At 42.6% G+C, this 22388-nt stretch overlaps 1 protein-coding gene across 1 annotated transcript in view; it reads left to right on the forward strand.

Moving 5' to 3' along the window:
- The first annotated feature begins 6 nt into the window (after positions 1–6).
- The window catches only part of RAPGEF2 (Rap guanine nucleotide exchange factor 2), a 197514-nt gene continuing 175132 nt past the window's right edge, over positions 7–22388 (forward strand). Inside the window, exons 1-3 of the mRNA XM_078677004.1 lie at positions 7–18; positions 3648–3784; positions 15249–15407. Of these exons, the coding sequence (XP_078533130.1) occupies positions 3665–3784; positions 15249–15407 (279 nt within the window). The 5' untranslated portion in view covers positions 7–18; positions 3648–3664. The remainder of the gene's footprint in view (positions 19–3647; positions 3785–15248; positions 15408–22388) is intronic.

Consider the following 22388-nt stretch of genomic DNA (forward strand, 5'->3'; position numbering starts at 1 on the left):
GGACAGATGATGACATTGGTGAGTTGATCCCAGGATGAGGTGATAGTAATTCCCTTATGCACTGGACTGATTTGTGGAGTCTGCGCTATGAATGTATGTAGCAAACCTGCAGTTAACTGTGAAGCAATCTGTTGAGGTGTCTTGAGCAACAATGGTTTCATTTCTCACTTGACCCAAACTGAATAATGATTTCAGCGCATCCACGAGTATTTGCCAATAAATTATACGCCTCCCTGCCTTCCGCCTGTGCTTTCTCTTGTACTGCATGTTGATAATGCACATTTTCTCAATTAAGTACCTCCCAGTGTATCCACCGTTTTATCAGTTAAAAAAGCTGCTCCTTCCTAGCAAAAGCTGTCACCCCGCCGGCGACAGGTCGGCAGGTCTCTTCACACCATGCCTGCGCTGTACGGCGATTGGACCTGGCACAGGCATTGGGAGACCGAGTCCAAGTTCTCTAGACATTGGGCAAGCCAATAAATTTTTAGAATGCTAATAAAATATACATTTCATATTGCTATAAATATAGCTTTGTGCTTGGAAGCCCTGGTACAAATTTTATTATCGAGTTACTGAGGCACATGGAGAATATTGTAGGCAAGTATCAAGTAAGGAAATGAAGGATTACAAACTCTGCTCTTAAGATGACAGCGACCACAGGGCAATAATTAAGCAATTAGTATGATTCTAGGCACCGCTCAGTCAATAGAATTCATAGCTGCTGCTCCTGCTGTGTAATGTTTGACATGGAAGAAAACGACTGGATTTTGAAAATATTGTGATATACACAGAAGAGCAAAACGGCAGAACAGTGAGATCTACAGATGTTCCATTTAGTTAGAAAATGGGCAGAAAAAATCAGTTCAACTACTTATAGTTGTGACCTGCTGGGTTTCTGATTTCTCTTAAGTTCAGCAGGGCAGTCTCTTCGTGGAAACCTGGTGAGGCAGAAATATCCCACTGTTGCAAGTACATAAAACAGTTAGTCCTGGTAGCTTCACATGCTCATACAACCACCTTATGGTTTTGTAGTGTGTTTGACTCCTCTTAATGTCCCCGATTGGCATCAAATACTCTTGTGTCTAACTCGCTTAGTAGAAATGCTATTCAAATTCTGTAGTTGAGATGTTTGAGTTCACAAGGGTTATTTGAGTTCTAAATGGTGGTAGGTCAGTTGGCTGCTTATATGGGCTACCAATTGCTAGAGGTAAATTATGCTCCTTTTAAGCAAAAGGGGGGGCCTTCATTAATGGCCGACAGGAGGCAGTAGTAAATCATTCATGTGATCATCGTTTATATGCTGACTTTTTACAATAATAGCTACAATTGGTAGGAGTTGCTTGCCACAGGATCTTTTAATAAGAGGTCAGTGGGAGATATTTGGTTGTTGTTGCCCTAGATACTTGTGTGAGGCTTATGCACCTTTTACAAATTTTTTTTTTTTAGCTTTTTAGTATGAGAAAAGTAGGACTATAATTTCTGGTGCTATAAGTCTACAGTATTGCTCTTATGTCAGAATTCACTGCTCTGTTGAATTTGAATGCAGTGCACATCAACCGCGCATTGATTCCCGTGTCGTCTCGCCATTATCAGCAAAGTAACGGCTTGCCTTGCATGCTCACTTTTCCTCGGTTCTTATCTCTTGAGCAACCATGCTGCAGATGGGTGAATTGTTAGGATAATGTCATAGCGGTAGTTTCAAATGAAAATGATGCCTTTAAAAGCAGCCTCTTATCTTAAAAGTATTCAGCACGTTCAATCGACTGCTTTGTTAATGACATGCATTGTCCTAAAGGCATACGTAAGTCATTGAACCATTCAGGTTTCTCCAAATTCAAAACTGCAGTTTATTTGATCTAGGGTTTTTTTATTCCTAGTTCAGAAGAGTGGAAGTATTAATCATTTTATGTGCTGTTATGGTCGTTTGTGCAATGTACCATTGGTCATAAGCATGGCCTTTGAGTGCTCTCAGGTGTGTAGGTCCTTCATTGGGTGAGTATATGCTTCTGGTCTGTCTGATTCAGTGGCGGTGTCATGGTCATTGACCTGTTCGTGTGAGACTTTAGTGCCACAGACGACCGCTGGATGGCATTTACCGATGCTTCTCCTAGGTAACCTGTCCTTTGACCAACAATTAGAGATTGGCTAGGCCATCGCTGGCTGAGACCTAAAAAAGACTTCTGCTGCAGGTCACACAGTTAAAAGCACCAAGGTTAAACTTTCTCAGTCCTCAGTGGCTTTTTCTAGGGGTGTGTAAACTTGAAATGTTTTTCACTTTGCCGCCTGTGTGTGAAAATCAAAATGGTTCTGCTCAAGATATGCTTTGCCCAAACCAGATAGTTTTCACAGGCGAGCAACGCCCATTGAGATCATAGGGCTTCAGCCCTCCCCCAACCCCCCGTGTATAGCAGCCCGGGCTGAGACAGCTTCATGGGCACACACACAGCCGCACCTAAGTACTTCACTGGTCTTTAAAAGACCATTTGCTTGATAATGACGCTTCGTTGTTCTTCACCCTGAACATAATGAAAATGATGTGTGTGCTGGCATTAAATATGCACATACAGCAGGCACCCTGAGGGGCAGTTTTATTAACTGTCGAGTATTTGGGAGAAGTTTTGGCTGTGGGGGTCGTTTGCGCTGTGTTTATTCTAAAGCAGCTATTTTTGAGTTTAAAAGTAGGAGCAGAAAGTACACTTGTGTAACTTTCTCACGTGGAAGTACGTATTGTAAGACAATTTCAATAATATTGAACAGATTCTCGGTTCCCAGGTATCCCAGGTATGGTTTCCCTTTCGCACAGCAGTAAAGTGAAAGGTCCCAAAGGCGAGACCTATTGGCTATGCTGATGCTTGTTCAACATTGCTGCCCTCCAGTAGCCGGCATGATCTATTGGGAGACAGTGACATCACTTGTTTTTCATTAGGCTAAATCTGTTATAACTGCCGTGGAGCAGAAGCAAAGGTGTTTCATTCCATTTTCACATTCTTTGGTCTGAATGCAAATCCCAGGTTATTTACTTTTTTTAAATTTTGAGTTAGGTTCTACACTTCGGACCCAATATTTCACGAATCTAGATTGCCATTATCACTAAGAATACATTCTTTATAGAACATCAATATCACACGAGCCCACCTTGAGGGGCTTACTATTCTGACCCATTTGTTAAAGATCATTGTAAGGTGGCCCTTGGTCTGCAAGTCATTCCCAGGACCGTCCAGTGAATGATGCAACAATGACCCTAAAACCGAACTTAGCAACTTCATACATTATGTAATCCTTATTTTTGGGGATGTAGGACTAGGCGAAAAGAAAACATTTTTCTTGTCACCGGAAGGCCTCTTGAAACCTGTGATAGTCATTTTTTCATGATTCCACATTCTGCTGCCAATTGCATGGATCATCATCAGTGATCAAATTACCATTCCTACAAAGATCTCGAAAAAAGTTTGTGTTTTTTGTTAAAAAAAAAAAAAGTTATCCAAAAGAAAATTCATGGTAATGGAACTTTGAAGTGAACACGTGATTGTCAAGTCAAACAAATGTGGCCTTTGAATATCAAATTTTAAAATTAGAGCAAAGTTTTCGATGTTGGTGGAAATGCGGGATTAGGTCATGTGTATCTCATTGAGCTTCTTTTCCTTCAGAGCAACTCTTGGAATTCATGCATCAACTGCCTGCTTTTGCCAACATGACCATGTCTGTGAGAAGGGAGCTATGTGCTGTTATGGTATTTGCAGTGGTGGAGAGGGCTGGAACCATAGTACTGAACGATGGTGAAGAGGTAAGACGAGATTTTTATAAATTGTTTTGCTTATGAAAATAAATGTTTTCTTATTGTCACCAAGAAATATTTTTTCTCAAACACAGACAGGAGATAGTCAATTTAAGCACAGGTTTGGCACACGTAATTCAATTCTACCCATTAACAAAATTGGCACATTGTTAGGTAATATTTAGCCAGCATGTTTTTCCCAATATCTTAATAAAGTGTGGCAAAAATATATTTAAAAAGAATGCACTATATGCCCACATAATAAGGGCCCGATTAAGAGTCTGGTGGTCCGAGGACCGCCAGACTTGTGGCGGTGGCAGTCCAGCCACCGTTGCACCGGCAGTTCGACCGCCCCATTATGAGTTAGGCTGTCGGTCCACCGCCAGGGAGCTGCCGTTTTCTGGAGGTGGCGTGGCGGTCAGAGGCCGCAATATGCTTGGCTGGACCAACGTGAGCCCACCAACCATATTACAAGTTTCCTCTCCTCCAGTGTTTACATGGTGGTTCCTCCTCTATGTAAGCCTTGGAGGAGAGGAAACCAAGGGGGGCCAACAGGGCCCCTTGTGCCTCCTCCCTTTGTGCATGCATACAGGTGGGCATAACATGTGCCTCCCTGTGTGCATGCACAAAGGTTCCTGCATGAGGCACAGGGTCAGAATGATTTGCATATAGCCATGTCTGAACTGGGGTGGCAGAGTGGGCTAAAGAACGGTGATGGAATAAACCCAGATCTTTTGACTGGGTGTGAGTGTTTGATTGATTCAGATGCTCCGTCCATCACGACCCCCTTTTGTACCGCTTTTGGCCGCCATAAGTGTGGCAGGGTATGCTCAGACGTTAGTCCCTTGATCACTTTGCCACTGGATTCAAGCAAGCCGGGCTGAAGACGGCTGAAATGCCAGAAACCGGTCCTCGGAAGCTTGTTTCCGGTCAGGAAGACATGGCTTGGCAGTTCGGGCTGGACTGTTCCCATGAGGCACAGGGTCAGACTGATTTGCATATAGCCATGTCTGAACTGGGGTGGCAGTGTGCTAAAGAACAGTGATGGATTAAACCCAGATCTTTTGACTGGGTGTGAGTGTTTGATTGATTCAGATGCTCCGTCCATCACCACCCCTTTTGTACCGCTTTTGGCCGCCATAAGTGTGGCAGGGTATGCTCAGACGTGAGTCCCTTGCTCACTTTGCCACTGGATTCAAGCAAGCCGGGCTGAAGACGGCTGGAATCCCAGAAACCGGTCCTCGGAAGCTTGTTTCCGGTCCAGGGAAGACATGGCTTGACAGTTCGGGCTGGACTGTTCCCATGACGCACAGGGTCAGACTGATTTGCATATAGCCATGTCTAAACTGGGGTGGCAGAGTGGGCTAAAGAACGGTGATGGATTAAACCCAGATCTTTTGACTTGGTGTGAGTGTTTTATTGATTCAGATGCTCCGTCCATCACCACCCCCTTTTGTACCGCAAAGGTTCCTGCATGGCATGGACTCAAAAGCGCATGCAGTGCAGGAACATGCACTGCATGGACTTTCGAGTCCATGCAATGCAGGAACCTTGTGAGATGTTCCCATTGCGGTGCAATGTTAATAACACACATTTTCTCAATTAAGTACCTCCCTGTGAATTCACCATTTCATTAGTTAGAAAGGCTTCTCCATCCTAGCAAAAGCTGTCACCCCGCCTGTGACGGGTCAGTGGATCTCTTTACGCTATGCCTGGCCAGCACGACGATTGGAGCCGGCAGTCATTGGGAGACAGAGTCCAAGTTATCTAGACATTAGGCAAGCCAATAATTTTTCAAATTCTAATAAAATATAAAGTACATATTGCTGTAAATATAGTTTTGTACTTGGAAGCCCTGCTTCTGGCTAGTTCTAACTTTATTATCGAGTTACTGAGGCACATGGAGTATAATGTAGCCAAGTATCAAGTAAGGAAATATAGTATAAGAACTCTGCTTTTAAGATGACAGAGTCCACTGGGCCATAATTAAGCAATTAATATGATTCTAGACACTGCTCAGTCAATAGAATTCATAGCTACTGCTCCTGGTGCAGACTGTTTGACATCAAAGAAAAATACTGGATTTTTAAAATATTGTGATATACACAGAAGAGCAAAACGGCTGAAAAGTGGGATTTACAGATGTTCCAGTAGGTTTGTAAATGGGGAGAGAAAATCAGTTTAACTTCTTATAGATGTCACTTTCTCGGTTTCTGATTTTTCTCAAGTTCAACAGTGCAGTCTCTTCCTGGAAAATTGGGAAGGCAGAAATGCCCACTGTTGCAAGTACATTAGACCAGGTAATATCGCACGCTCATACATCCGTCGTGGCCTTTAAAAGTGGCACCACCATGGGAACTCTTTGCCGCCTGCTTGCCAGACTACAAATAACTTGTAATCGGGCGGGTGGCAGCAAATCTTGGTGTTTGCGGGGATGCGGCGGTGGAGTATCACCCACCCCCACATCGCCGAAACTCGTATTTTTAAATGTGATAACTGCGTTTGAATACATCTCAAAACCCTTTTTGAAAGTGATAATCAAACAAATGTACTATTTTTTAGCGATTGAAACTAGTGGTTAAAGCAAGCAAACAATTTTAAAGCTGCAAGTAGTTAAACAAGCTTTAAAATTACTCCTAAAGGATTTGAATTCTTTTTACAGTTAAATCACATCTGGAATTTAGTTCCAAACTATTAAAATTGTAAGTTAAATGTTTTAGTATTTAGAATGTTGTTGTTAAGTTGATTTTATACAAACCATTTTTAAGGTTTAATAAATAGAATCAGTAAAATTAGTTAAGTTTTAAAATATTTTCTATGTTGTAGTTAAATATTTCTGAAATGTACAGAATAATCTAAACCATTCAGGATGTAAAAAATGTAATTTATAAGGCCTTAAAAACTTGGTCTTCATATGCTTTAAGCCTGAACGTTCTTTAATAACTTTAATTTGTATTTCACATAACAATATTACAGAGGAAGTCACTCGGGCAACCTAATCCAGCAGTACCCCACCATGTGTCATCCAGTATGACTGGCCACATTTTTAACCTATATTGGGATGCCCGAACTGCCGCATTCCTTTAATAATCCTTAAATCATTTCTTTCATCCTGCTTCTGCTAATTTACCGAAGAACTAACATCCTCCATTCTACTGCTCTGGACTAGGATTATTAATGCACCCCGATCTCAGGACCTGATTTCTGACTGTCTAAAAATAGGACTGGTCACACCTATACTCAAAAAGCCCAATACCGATCAGTCTGACCTCAACTTCCGTTCCATTACCAACCTCCCCACACTAGCAAAGGTCTTAGAAAAATGTGTGCACTTACATCTCTGTGACCATATTGAGAAGTTCCATCTTCTGGATGATTGGCAATCTTGCTTCAGAAAGGGACATAGCACAAACACAGCGCTAACACACATTGTTGATGATGCCCTGAGACTGCTAGATCAGAAAGAATCATGCCTACTTATACTACTGGATCGATCCTCCACTATTTGACACGGTCGAAGATGACCACATGATCAGCTTTCTGGAGGCTAGGATGGGGCTATCTGGATTCGTTTCAAGCTGGTTTGTGTCATTCCTACATAACAGATCTCAAAAACTAAAAATCAAGCATACCCTCTCTGACTCCACTTCGGTCTATATCGGAGTACCTCAAGGATCCACGCTCTCTCCTACACTATTCAATCTGTTTATGGAACCCCTCACGTAAATTCTAAAGTACTCAAATATTCTTTGTCATATGTATCCTGACGACACTCCATTGTACTTGAAAAACCCAGAAACGTAAAGACCCTCAACCACACCCTGCCTCGAACCCAGCATTGGCTAACGCACAACCATCTCATGCTCAACGCCCTCAAAATGGAATTCCTCCTGATCACCCCCCCACAACTGCTCTGTCCAAATACATGAATAGCTCAAACAACTTACAGCTCTCAACTGTTTCCCAACTATCATTGACTCCACAAGATCTCTTGGTATAACTCTGAATATGCAAGATCATATCAGCGCAACAACTAGGGGAGCCAACTATCAGCTGAGCATCCTCAGGAAAATCAAACCTTTCTCACCCCCTTAGCAGTACAATCCCTTGTCATTTCCAGATTAGACTATGGGATTGCTACTCCTGCAAGTCTGCCCAAAACAAGGCTAGCACTATTAAGAGCTTTTACTGAACTTGGCAACTAGATGATCTAGGAATTTGATCATATCAGTCCAGACCAAAAACTTTAAAACTGGCTTCCGCTTGAAGCAAGGATGCAGCTGAAGATAGCCTTCAGGTCTCCTAAAGCTCTACTCCACAACACTCCCATTTACCTGGCCAATAAACGCGAGCGGTCAGGGGACAGTCGCTCCTTATGAAGTGCCAATTCCCTATTGCTAGAACTGCAGAAGCTCCACAAGAAGACAACATACAACCGCTCATTCTCTGGCCTAGCACCTAGAATTTGGAACTCACTGCCACCCACTATCAGAGCCAATCCCTCGATCACTTCTTTCAAAATACAAATGAAAAGATTTCTGATGAACAAATATCTCTATTAACAACTTAAAAAAAATAATAATTTTATTGAAAATTTCAAAGACATTGCAACCAGGCATATAGTTGAGCAAGACAGTGATTTGACCTGGCGAAAGCCAGCAGTCACCAACACCTTGAAAGGAGACGCCTCATTACAATCAACATCAAACAAAAAAACGAATACAAAGGAGTATGTTCTTCATATCAAACAAATAAAAAGAGCATTAGTAAATAGCAAGCAGCTGTCTCGTTAAGCACAATCAAGTCAATATTACTGGTGCAGGGATACTATCTCTAAAAAAAAAAAGATATATCATAGAATGTACATTAACTGCGGCTAGCATGTGGGACAAACCAGTTAGTGACTTACAGATGTAAGTCAGTCCCTCAGGGGTCAATGATGTATGACTGTAAATAATTTTTCAGTGGTTGCCAAATGTCACAAGGGTATGATGAAGCAGGTAATAGTGTGACGTACGTATCACACATGGTGTCACAGTATGTAAGATCTCTGATCCATGTGCTCACTAATGGGGATTGTTGCCTGCCCCACTGCAATGATACCTGGCGTTTAGCTATCAATAAGGCCATTGCAGTAAACCTTCTGATGCTCCTCTTCACAGGTTTTACATATCCCAGAAGGGCCATCAAGGGGGAGGGATGTATAGAATGTTCCACCATAATGGACAGTTGTTAGAAAACATCTTACCAATATGTGTACATTGACGCGCACTGCCATGCCAAATGCATGAAGTCTGCAAAAGGCGCACCACAATGCATACAGATGCTGGAGACTGTGGGGCTCATCTTCGCAAGCAGTTTGAGGGTCATATAGGCCCTGTGGAGATATTTAAAATGTAATCATTTGTGCCTGTAGTTTAACAACTTTTTTTAATAAACAATCCTATTGTTTTATGGAGCAGCGAAGTAAACAGTGTGCCTCTGTGACATATAAGACAGTTAAATCCATTCTCATAATTTTCCCAATAGGGCCATATAACAGAAAGGACCTAGATTGCCCCTTTCTGTTAACAACTCTACTGAACTTAGAGTGAATCTTATGTTGACCAAATTTGATTGTGATTCAACGTACTAGATGTATGCTCTGCAGTTCTTGTTCTCCCATATAATATGTTCGTATAAACCATATACTTGTTTGCAGGTTCCTTTGCTTTTTTCAGGTTTGCACATACTCGGCTTCTATTGTGTTGCCTCTGTCAATTAATGCATCATTCCCCTTCAAGCAGATGGTGTTTTAAAATGCTCATTCTTGTGCTGTGGCTGACCCTAGAGTGTGAGGGAGCAATATCATAAGGATAATTTTGTAATGGTGGTAGGTAGGGTAAAATGATTACCCAAAGAGGATGGGTTGGTACCTTTCTGTTGACCTCACTCAACAGGTATTTTTATTTCATTGCAAGATGCTCTTGTATTTTATCTGAGGCACCAGGTGTGGCTACGGCATTACCCGATGGTTCATGAATGACAGAAGCCTCTCTCATGCATGTAGTAGGGACATACTCTGCCTCCAGGGAGTCCAGTAATTCTCAGGCATCTTCCACTCTACAAAATAAGTACTGGTTTCCCATGGCCACAGTGCTCAGTCTTGTGGGAAATCATATTTGCTGTGAAGTCCCTCCTTAGTGTTTCCAACATTCTTCTCCTTTCTACAATGGTTTGAAATGTGCCTAAAAAGAAATGAATTTTATCATCACTTTTTAACATTTTGTCTCGTTGTTGGGCTGCTTAAAGATTCTATCCTTTATGTCTTCATTGTTCAAGATCATGGTACTACTCCCCATTGTGATTATGCCAGCTCCGATGTCCTTAGTGTTAACACTGGTGCTTAACTTCCAACAGATCTGGGCTGTGTACTCCACGGGCTGCGTTGCATTGGGTGTGCTGGGGGTGCAACTTCTATTTTTGTCTGATTATACTACTATTTTTGTCTGATAATTGCCCTTTAGTATTATAGAAGGGGGTGCAGATACTTTTGCAGTCCCTTCATTATTACGGATCACACTAATGCACATTTTGTGCTGGGCGATCATAAGGCGGATGCGTCCTCATTTGAATGAGGGCCTGGCCCCAGGCAAATGAGGAAACACTAGGCCTCTGCTCCCACGCCATATTAAAAGCATGTTACAAAGGCTAAAAGACTTTCAGGAGGACCAGTGGCTGAGTGCCACATCAAGATGGTGCACCGTCAATGCGCCCCTTGGAAGGTTGACGGTGGGTCTCTGTACTCCCATGTACATAAACTTGCAGATGGGTGCAGTCACTCAGGCACAGTTGCCACCAGCACAGCAACGACTCGCGGACCGCACAGTGAAACAACCATCCCACCTTTCACTAACGCATGTCCATCATGGTTGCGCTGGGGACAGAACGTTTACTATAAAAGGGTGCAGTGTCCCACTCTGAACTCAGTGAAAGACCCTTCATGGCACAAATAGGGACACTGCCAAATGTGTGTAATGCGTGCACATACATCTCTGCTTCCAGAGAACGATAAAGCCTTTCAGAATTTTACCTTCATCCTCTGGCACCAAGAGAAGTCTCATGTTTATTTCTCAGAGAGATATTTCTTTGAATTCCCATCTCCTATTGGTCCGTCTCTGATGTTTTAGGGCGGCCAATACCGCGCCTTCTACTCTAGCTAAGTCAGTTTGATTTTGTCCTGTTTCTTTTTTTTTTGATAATCAATTTTTATTATCATTTTGAAAAGTACACAGTGACAGCACATACATTACAAAGTGATGAAAAATCTGCCTCCAATAGGCAGTATTAACCATTTGTCCTGTTTCTTTAGGGTCAACCTGTGCAAGTTTTTCACATTGACACACTTTTCTCTAAAGAAGTTTAGGGGAATAGTCGTGTGAATCCAGGAGGGAAAATGCCATAAAAACCTTCTTTGATCAAGTTGTTAAACTCCTCGACGGCAAGAAATCCCTCTCTTCCCTCTACTTCGAGCTTCTTTTGTTCGAATAGTGCATTCTAGTTGGTTCACTGCGCCACTGTTAGTAGGTGTTTAACATCCAGGTTCTCCTTTTGTTGGGCTTCTGTTTGCTTTGTTAGGGTCTTCTGCCCTCTGAGCTCTGGATCTTTTTGCCCCAGCCCAATTCTTAGTGCAGTGCCACTTTATTGATGTCACTTGCCCTCTACAAGTAATCCTATTCGTTCATTCCTTTTAGAGATGGCCTCTCTCTTTATTAGCTCGCTGAAAGATGGACTGTTGGGGATGGCAGGGTTTCCTCACCACCTTGGCTTTGTTCCTGATTTTTTTGCAATAACACCAACACTCCTAATCACATCCATTTTCTGTTCTTCATCCCACCTGCCGCGCCTCGGTATGAATGGCTTGGACATCAGTGCTGCAGCACTTCGTCTGACTCTTTGGGCTGCAGACCTCAACCAACCTTTACCGTAGACTTCTTTCTCCCTGTCTGCCTGTTACTACAACAAATAGCTGGCTGTGAATTGTTAAGCTCTCTGTTAAACCGAGCTCTGCAGGTCTCAACCGATTTCAGAACTTTTGCCCATTTTTTTGTTGTTTTATATAGCGCGAACGAGACCCGAAGGTATCGGGTATCAGGCATTTTCCCAAGAGCACCAGTTAGGTTACACAAGGACACATTCATTTTTGTTAGGCACTGAAAGATTAAGTGATTTGCCCAGAATCACAGGATGTTGAGCGTCATTGCCGAGAATCGAACCCGGTTCCCCAGATTTGAGGTCTATCGCCCTAGCCCTTGGGCCACATCCTCTCCCCAAAAGTGTGCGCTGAATATTTTCTGAAATTGCAAAAAAATGGAAAATCTTTAAATGTTTGTTTGAAATGACCTTACATCTGTTTAGAACTTACTAACAAAATTTTAAGAGTAACACAAAATAGTAAACCTTTTATAAACACTACTGTCAAACATTCTCAAGTCAAAACAATATTTTGGGCATGCCCACAATTCTGTTAATTCATTTTTGGACTGTTAATATTCACTAATGACTGTAAAGAGTACAGAAAACACTGATGTATGCTTGAGGGTGGTGACTGAATAATGAAGAAGCAGCAAATTGCAGCAGTGCAGAACTTGAGTGTAATGATTCTTTAGTAAATAAAACCGTTTCAGTGCCAGTAAAATTGCAATGCAAAATTATTATAATTCCTTATGGGTCTGCAATCACAATTCAGGTTTCATGTCACGTTAGAGGTGTAAAAATGTTTCAATCCTCCGTGTATAGTTGGGTGTATTAAGTTTACATAGGCTTCATAGTTCAACCACATCTAATTTGAGGGTTAAAATTAATCAGTGTATTGAAATTATGCGGGTGATTAAAAATAGAATTTTGTGTATGTTATGTATTTTACATTATTCTGCAAAGCGAAACCGCATGGATAATACTGGGTTCGAATAGTGTTGGATGGCCTTTTTTACCTATAGTATGCTCGGTAAAGGAGCAGCTGCTGCAGTAAAGGTTACATAGCTCAAATGACCCCATACATAATGCACAGTGGAGACCAGAATCACATGATCAACAGAACCAAGCTGAAGATGTTACCCAAAGTACTCTGCAATAGTTTCCCTTAAGTAACGTCTTAAATGGGAGCATGCTTTCTTCTGCTCAGTGGTGCATCCGTAGTTTTAGTCCCAAAACGGTCAGAGCTGTCGTTCTGATCTAATCTTGTTGAATTGCAGAGGTCTAATCATGGCATCTGTGCTGGATAAAGGGTGTGATTTCCTTGATACCTCTCAAGAGTCCTTTGGATATACCATGGATATAACATGGATATTTCTGCAAAGCGTATTGAGCCGTCATCAAAATCTTGAATGGGTTTGTCTCTTAATTTTGTTAGGATCAGTGAGCATGGTCTTTTATCTGGAGCTCATCGATTTACTATCTTAAGTTCTGTAGTGGAACAAGCTGGAATGTTACTATGAAGAAATTGTTCATAATTCACGTGTGATAAGACGCCACATTCAAATGTGGCTCTCTTGTTTCGGATAATAGAAAAAACATATGAGGTTTAAGGCTTAAAACCAGTTAATGATGACTTTTCCTGCCTACCTTTAACCCCTTTGATGCTGGTGACGGAACCGTTCCGTCACGACCACGCCCTGTTCTGGAATGTCCAGCACAGGGGCGGAATCGGCGCCGCGGTCAAGGTGTTAAAATGTGCTTTTTTTTAGAGGACATCTCCGAGTATAATCACATACCAATGTTTTGGACAAATAGAGTTCTCCTCCTAGTGAATTTGCTTCTAGGCATGGTGGCTTGGGTGGGGCATCAGCTCCTAAGTTCAGCACTTAAGTTGTACACATAATACTTGACATTGCGTAAAGTGCTAGTTTTCCACTTTTTGAGGGGATAAAGCTACAGCTCTTCTCCTACCCCTGCCTGGGCTCAGCATCTGTGGAGATATGTTTTGAACGGAAGCAGCCAATTCTTTGTTCTATACCTGATCTTGGGTTTTGCTTTTGGGAGACTAAATTTGCATTTTACGGCACCTGAGATATTACAACAGAGTCTAGACATGAGTGGAGACCTGTACATTTAATTAGCATTTTGCAGCGCCAAAAAGCTCTCAGTGAGGTTGCTGTTTTTATAGACAAAAATCTGCATTACGTTGTAATGGCCACAATCACTACTGTATGCTTTTACATTCACTACAACCTGAACAGTTATCCCTATAGGTTTTTCATTTAGCTCACAGGTATAGGTTGCAGTGAGTTCTTTGTATGTGCTCACAGGCATTGCTTGCAGTGAGTTCTTTTTATGTGCTTATACCACAACTTGAAACTCACAGAACTAGCAATATTTCATCTGTCTGTTGGAAGCGTAGTAAAGTTGAATCAATATCTACGAGGAATCCAGGCATCCTGCCAGAGAACAAGAGTACTGCACGGGGGCGACCATTTCTATTGGCTCATATTGTTTGATTGTAAAGCTGTCCAGCACTGTGCTGCTCTGAATAGTCTAGTATCTGCTAAAGGAAACATGCAGGGAGATCAAATTCTCTGCTTCTTCGTAGCTTGCCTCTTAAAATGGCTCTGGTTTCCAGAGGTGACCTATCTTATTCTTGTTGACAAGGTCAGGTTTTGAAAATCAGAATAGACACGTAATCCTACATTGTGCATCGTTTATTGGCAACAACTGAATGAATGCAGTATCTCCAATCTTTAACTGTCAATTAATGTTAACCTAACAATATTTCCGGCTGCATTGTGGTCAGCGTAGGCAATGGGCGTGAGTGATACTCTGTTGGCTGAAGATGTTTCTAATTCACCTTTTCAGTGAAGCTCTTAAATCTGGTGTGTCCAATACCTGTACTGTGTCCTTTTGACAAGTCAGTCAATGAGTGCTCTTCAAAATATCATCCTGCAGGATGTCAGAGGAGCCCAAGATTTTCCCCTCCCCAGCTCTGCCCGGTGGACTATTCCAAGCATGCCTTCATGTAGTCACACTACTTATAAAGAAACTCACTATATTAAATATTGACGGACCCCTTGGTTCCGATGAATGTCAAGCATTTAAACATTTAAAACAACTAGGTGTAGAATACTTGCATCCACCGGCGATCTTGTCTTGAACACAGATGTAAAGAAACAAAATCTGGTAATGAGAGAAGGAGTCAACTTGGCTAATGCAAATGTGCAGGGCTGAATAAATCTCAGATTTCTTATTTCACGTGCCAGCATTACCACCTCAGGCGAAGAGATTTCACAAGGGCAAATTGTCATCATCAGTCCATAGATGAAAACTAATATCCTTGCGGAAGTGACACAATTAACTTTTGTAAATAAGTTGAACAAAGTATGTTGTTTTGAATCGTAAGGTAAACATAAAAAGTGGCTACATTATTTCCTGGAATGGATGGTCTGCGTGATCAGTGACTTTCTTCTAACTCCTGTGCTTAATCTTCTCTGTATATTTGCAGTTAGATTCCTGGTCTGTCATCCTCAATGGGTCAGTGGAAGTGACCTACCCTGATGGAAGAACTGAGATCCTCTGTATGGGAAACAGTTTTGGTGTTTCCCCTACCATGGAGAAGGAGTACATGAAAGGAGTAATGAGAACCAAAGTTGATGACTGTCAGGTGAGTTGTGACTAACATAAAAAAAAAAATACTGCACCTGAGGGATACCTCAGTGACCTTACACATAAACGTGTCCTGCTCGCATCCTTTTTATGAAAACTTGTGCAATTTAGTTGAAGGACGACTGTTGAGTAATGGATGATCCATTTTCAGTGCCTTCTGTTACTATGTTAATTTACGGTAAGAATAAAAAAAAAACAGCATAAGTGGAAGTGTGGCATTGCAAAATTCCCCTTGTGTCCTTTAGGCACAGTCCTTTTCAGCACGTTCCTTTTGTAGCTTGGCATGCAGCCTATAATCCCACATGTACTGGTTTGAGTCTTTGCTGCCCCAGTTTCGGAGATGGTTGTGATTTGCCTCCTGAACTCCCCTATTCAAAGTAACCTACTACTGTTGATGCATTGCTTGGGGGCATCCGACACAGAAGCAGCGGATAGCCTGTGCCGTTGAGGCAGTGCCTCTGTGGTGTGGTCCTTCACCCTCATTCCAGCCACCAATTGGGGCAGCCTCATTCTGAATGCAATGGACATTGCCAGCACAGTGTTTTGGAGGCTGGCATGAAACACATGCACTGTTCAGTTTTATCTGTGTGCCTATGGCCGATCAGTGAAACCAGTCTACACCCATAATGAATACATGCGATACAAATGTAAACATATAGATTGTCCATGGATTAACTGCATGTGAATTTGTTGGTCTAAAAACTCAACTGGCTTTGCATATTGAGTGATTCAGCAAACCTAGTTCCAAGTGTTGCATAGATGCAGTAACTCTGTTAAACATTGTCTACGTTAAACATTGTCTACGTTTTAGGTAATAGAGGTCCACTAAATCATGCAATTACTAGTGCAGTTAGTGCTTGTGGCCCATGTTCGGCAGGAAATGATGCGAAAGAAAAAACTTTAAATGTCATCTGCTTTTTTTCAAATTCTTATAGATGAGGAATGTCACACAATACAGGATGTGCTGAAAAAAAAAGTGATTCCATCATTCATTTCAGTGAAAACAGTACCTGAAAACTGAAAGTTCACAATACGTACACAGACCCTGATTTTCTATCTGAGTGGAACATTTAAAGTAATTTTCTGCCTTCAGAATAACAAAATGTTTCGCATTAGCACTATTTTCCATGCGTCAGCATGAGAGAGATGCGAGGGAGCCTGGCAGGGAAGTGGAACATCTCGCTGATTGCAGTTTCATTTGTGCCCGAGTAATCTTTTACTCATAACAGCAACAGCACGTAGCAAAACCACAGAGCAAAAACTAACATGCATAGCAAAAGAAACATAAAGGTGAATAGTAGAATGAAACTTACGTTTCCAGCCTCTGATGCAGTGGAAAGAAGGCTGAGAATCCAGACCTCGCAGAGAAGGAGAATTCCGACAGACTTCCTCTTTGATGTAATTTCTACCTGTAAAAAGTCCTATGTGTCCTATGTGTACTCTTTAGACCCTGCTGGAGTAACATGAGATGAAGGCTTGAAACACTGTATCATTCTTCTGGCCACGGAATCTTGACCACTACCTCCATTGTGGTAAAGGTGCATCATACCTAAAAGGTGCTCATTGTTGTCTTGTTACCTAAATATATTGGAAGAGGACACAGAAGATTCCCAAACCAAGGTCTATATCTTTGAAAACGGAGCCTCTTCACGTTTGTTTAGCTGAATCCCTGCTTGCGTTTTTCTCGTCTCTGATAATGCATTGTTTCTCCAAGCATGTTACGAAATGCCACCATTCACATCTACCCTGGAGGAGGCAGTACCCCAAGCAACAATCATTTCTTAGTGCGACTGTCTATAAATTTCAAACCACCTAAATGTTGTAATACTTTATTCGATAAATATATATCATAAAAGTACAGACATAAAAAAACAATATATAAGACAATTTACCAAGTATTACTGCAATTTCATTTTTTTTAAAATCATCACCACAAACAATAAAAAAAGTAGAGGAGGGTCTACGCAAAATTAAAAAAGTTCATTCTTAGTGTGGATCTGAACAGACATTGGATAGCAGCCTTGACCGGATAAGCCAAGCATTAGCCAAATACTTGGCGACCCCGCAAACAATGTACATACAGGTAGTGTTGGTTAAAATAATGCGCAGCGCTGATCTGTGATCCCTGACTCCCAGCTCCCTACACACTGGTTTCAACCATTTTGCTCTAACCTGCTTATAGGCATTACAAGCAAACAAAAAATGGCCAAGGGATTCTTCCAAACAAGGACAACCTGGGCATTTTAAGTCATGCACCCTCCTGACCTTCCACCCTTCCATAAATTTTTTGAGGGGGAGGGTACCATATCTTAATTTCAGGAACAAAGTTCTATCTCGAGGAGTCTGGATGAAGTCCAGGAATGGTTCTAACTTTCTAGTAAGTTTATGTTCAAGAAAGTTGTTCGTCAAAGGTCCCCAGGTAGTGTTATTGAGGTCCTTGGCCTCTGCTCAATCCCAATATAGTTTTTTAACAATTTGTTTGGTGGGAGGGGACTGTGAGGCCCAAGACTCAGCCAGGCCTATAGACTCCACCAGCTTCTTTAGATTATTAAGCCACTTTATTTTGTTGGATGTATTCAAAGAGATTAACTCGTCCAACACTAAAGCATATTGTGCTAATTCCGGGGTCCTTCTAAGGCGCACCCAGAATAGCAAGGGGCGGAGTTGAACTATTTCTGAAATTGATCTTTTACCCATATCAAGGAATAGTGGTTTCAAAGGGGTCAAGGAAGGAAGCGAAACTATGTCTCTCATAAACTTATTCTCTGCAGTTACCAATGCCTTAGTGTTCTCTGCACCCCACAATTCAGAGCCATAAACTGCCGAGGCTAAAGCTTTCCCCTCGTAAACTGCCAGGGCAGGGGCTACTGCTCTGCTAATAGAAAGGCGCTGATTCTTTAATATGGCTCCAGAGACCCTTTTAAGATTTAGGACCATTTTTGATATATGGGAGTCCCATCTCATGTTATTACTGAGCCTGACCCCAAGGTAGTCGAATTCATCCACTACCTCTAGAGAGGTCCCATTCAGGGAGAGATAAGGTTTCCTAAGATTTCTTTTAGATGATAATACCATCAGCTTCGTTTTCGAGGTGTTAACCGTTAGCCCACGGTCTTTACAAAAAACGCTGAAGCGGTCAAGCAATTTTTGCAGACCCTTGGGGGTCTTGGACATCAGGAGGGTATCATCCGCAAAGAGGAGTGTGGGGGGTTTCTCCCCAGCAAGGACAGGGGCATCCGCAGGGTCCTCCCTCAAATGGTCCACCACCCCATTTATAAAGAGGGAGAACAGTGTCGGAGCCATCACACATCCCTGCCGCACCCCTCTATTGACTGGTACCCTCCCTGTCAATTGGCCCTGACATCCCCACTGAATCCTTGCATAATTGTCATCATGGAGCTTGATGACAAGCTGCAACAAATAACTAGGGAAACCCATATCCGATAGGACCCCCCAGAGTTTGGCACGTGGAATAACATCGAATGCTGTTTTCAAGTCTATGAAAGCCAAGTACAGGTTACCCTTAGTGATGGACACTGACTTCCAATAGACTGCACAAAACCGAAATACCTGGTCCACAGCACCAACATTACGCCTAAATCCCGCCTGGAAGTGGGACAAAATACCATCATCTATTAACCACATCTCTAATCGGTTTATGATGACCCTGCCAACTACCTTTTGGATGGTATCGATTAAACTTATTGGTCTGTAGTTGGGTGGGTCATCTCTATCACCTTTCTTGTATATAGTGATGACCTCCGCACCCTTCCAGGATTCAGGGACAGGATGGCCGTGCTGGATTAAGTTAATTAAACTGGCTATAAGGTCTGCCCAAATTTTGGGGTCATGCAATAGTAAATCCCCCGGCAGGCCATCTGGGCCGGCCGCCTTCCCTGGTAATATTTTTAAAATGGCATCTTGGACTTCCCGCGGGGAGAATGGCTCTTCCTTGCTTCCTATCTCCAAGCTAGGCTCGCTCTGAGTTTCCATAGCTGGAGATGTTATTTGACCTTCAGAACTATCCTCGCAGTACAATTTTAAAAAACGGGAATACCATTGGTGTTCATTTATGTGATTTAAAATCGGCTCTGTCCCCCTTCTATCAAGGGCGTTAATCAATTTCCAAAACAAAATAGAGTTTTTCCCACCGGCTGCAGCCTTAAGTTGCTGCCAATACTCCTCCTCCCAATCCTTCTTGGCTGAGGTTATGCTTCTGTGGTACTCCTTTCTGGCAAATCTCACTGCTATAGGGTCCTTGCTTTTTATAGCTAGCGTGATAGCCTTCCTCCTTCCTCTACAATTTGCCGTGTACCAGGGGTTACCCTTAGGGGATTTTTGGTTTGACATGGATATCCTCTGTGACCTCTTATGGAAAAACTCTCCTATTTTTTCTACTAGGTTCTTGTACAAGACTGGCAAGTTTGAACTGGTAGGGTGAGGCGCTGCTAGTGCAACGGCTGCAAGGCTACATGTTTCAGCTAAAACTATCTCTTTAATGCTACTAAGTTTCCCCTCTTCACACCTAACCACATTCCATTTTAACTTCCGGTTACAATTGGAAGGAAAGACCTCTTTAGTGATCATCTCTAAACTTCCATTTTTGCCGATCACATTTGCCCAGTGGATTTCCATGCATAATGGGTTGTGGTCACTATCTGATGATTGTCTAACCACCTAAATGATAAATGCTTCTTTTGCTGTGGCAAAGAAAAACCAGTGAAAATAAATTCCTTTCTCCATACAAACACAGCCTCTTAACAAATCTCACACCACTGCCGGATGAGTCTTCACTGGAAGAAATATCTGGCGTTCACGTTAGCGAAGTTCCACGTTTAGTGGAATATTACTTTCCTTGTTCATCTAAACATGATCTCTGCGGAAGTCACCCTTTGCAAGTATTGTTTTCCAAGTAGCACCACAAAACCCCTCCCCCCAAAAAACAAGCAAACCCATGGTAGGGATGGAGTCGTTATCTTCTCCTGCCAGCCTGTAATGGAAAGCAGTCTTTACAACGCAGATTTTTCCACAAAGTGACTTTACCACACATTTTTTCCATGCTAGATTTTACCACATATATGCCTTTACTATGCATGCCTTTACCACACAGTTAAGATATGTATAAATGTTTGTGTCTGTATGTATGTGTGTGTGTGTGTGTGTGTATATATTTATAGATAGATAGATAGATGTTCACTGAAAAAGACCAAAGGTTACAGGGATGTTATGGTTAGGCTATTATTTCACACGCACAAAATTTCTGCAGTTGTAGTTACCTGAGCTAACCATAATTTATGCGACCGGAATGCACTGGTTATGACCTCACATATTACATTACTCATGATATGACACCACCCCGAGGTAGTTCTAGTTAGGACCATGTTTTCATAGGAAAAGCGTTTTTTGATTTGCCTATATCTTTGGCGCGTTTGATGAATCTTCACAATTTGTTCCCAAAAAAGTGCCCCGCTGATTCTAGTTGTGCATGGCAAGTTTGGGGGCGATCTGTCAAGTGGGGGCAGAGAAAAGGGGGGAGGTCAAAAAAGTGTTTTTCCCAAGTTAATTCACATAGATTCTTTAGACACGCCTCAAGCCCAAACCACTGGATAGAATTACACCTATTGGCCGACAGGCAGCTTTTAGTTAGCAAATTGTGCTTTCAGTTATTAGGTGTAAATCTGTTCAGTAGTTTGTGAGAAATTATAGGAAATCCAAATTTATATATCTACGATCATGAAACCTTCACGAATAATAACGAGCTTGTGCAGAGATCTGCAGAGCTCTAATTGGCTGCCAACAAGTTAACAAGGCAATGTTGGTAGCCATCTTGGGACAAGGAAAAGGGGGCAGGGTGTGAATACCCTAACACCTTAACCTTGGTCCTGAGGTCCCAGAGGGACCCCGGCAGGGCAAAGAAAGCAATTCATTTTTTATTAACGATGTGATTAAAAAATTAAAGCACGGTCTCCCACGCATGCTTTTAATATTGTCCCCGGGTGGGCTAGGTCCCAGGGGCATGCTGTCTATAATTAATAAGCAGGGGGTGCACGGGCCCCCCATCCTAGGGCTTATTTATGTCCCGGCATCACTACCTCCCCAGGGCTTGTGGCAATCTTAATGTGGGGGCACAGGCGCCCCCTCGCCTCTGGGACCACCACCTCTCGGTGCTATAAAGATAAAAAATGAATATGGTGGCTGCGCGGACCGAAACAAGAGCCACGGGGACCGCAACCTCTTACAATAAACTTTAAATACTTTTTTTAAATGAAGAAGGGGGGCTGCGCAGCCTCTCTCCTAGAGCCATATATGCCCCTGGGTAGCACCACCCCCAGGGCCAGCTGCTGCTATGTCCTGGGTGCCCACCCTTGGGACATAGTTGATTGCTGTTTGCTTTTGCTTGGCAGGAGCTTTGATGGCTCCTGCCAGTCAAAAGAAAACATACCTCTTCCAACAAGCGGAAGCTGTCAAACCGCTTGTGCTTTCTGGAAGCTGAGTTTTTATCTCTTTCCCTATCTCAGACATTCAGAGATGAAAGAATTGCTCTTGCACGCAGAAAACGCATTTCCAGCAGTTCCCTGTGTGCAAGAGCAATGCCAGCTCCCACAGGAGGCAGAGAGCTGCCTGGGACCGGCAGGGGCCTTGAGACCCCCCTGGTCCCATAGCACACTGGGTGCCCTGGGTGAGCTCCAGGGCACCCATGTAGACATGACCGGGCCCCCAGGGATGTGGTTGCCAGGCCGATATTGGCCTTGGGAGGGGGGCCATGTTGCCCCCTCCCCTTATTTAGTATTTTCCAGGCCCCGGGGGATGGGGTCTCTAGGAGCCAACACCGGCCTGACGATAGGGCCGCCCCAATTAAGTTTTTTCAGGGTTGTTTTAACCCTAATGCTCATTTTACAGAAATTAAACCTCAACAGAAGGCACTTACAAATGTAAACATTACAGGTGCCCCCGTTGAAGTTCCACTTCTGTAAAGGAC

Source organism: Lissotriton helveticus, chromosome 2_1 (genome assembly GCF_964261635.1).
Source record: "Lissotriton helveticus chromosome 2_1, aLisHel1.1, whole genome shotgun sequence".
NCBI classification, from domain to species: domain Eukaryota; kingdom Metazoa; phylum Chordata; class Amphibia; order Caudata; family Salamandridae; genus Lissotriton; species Lissotriton helveticus.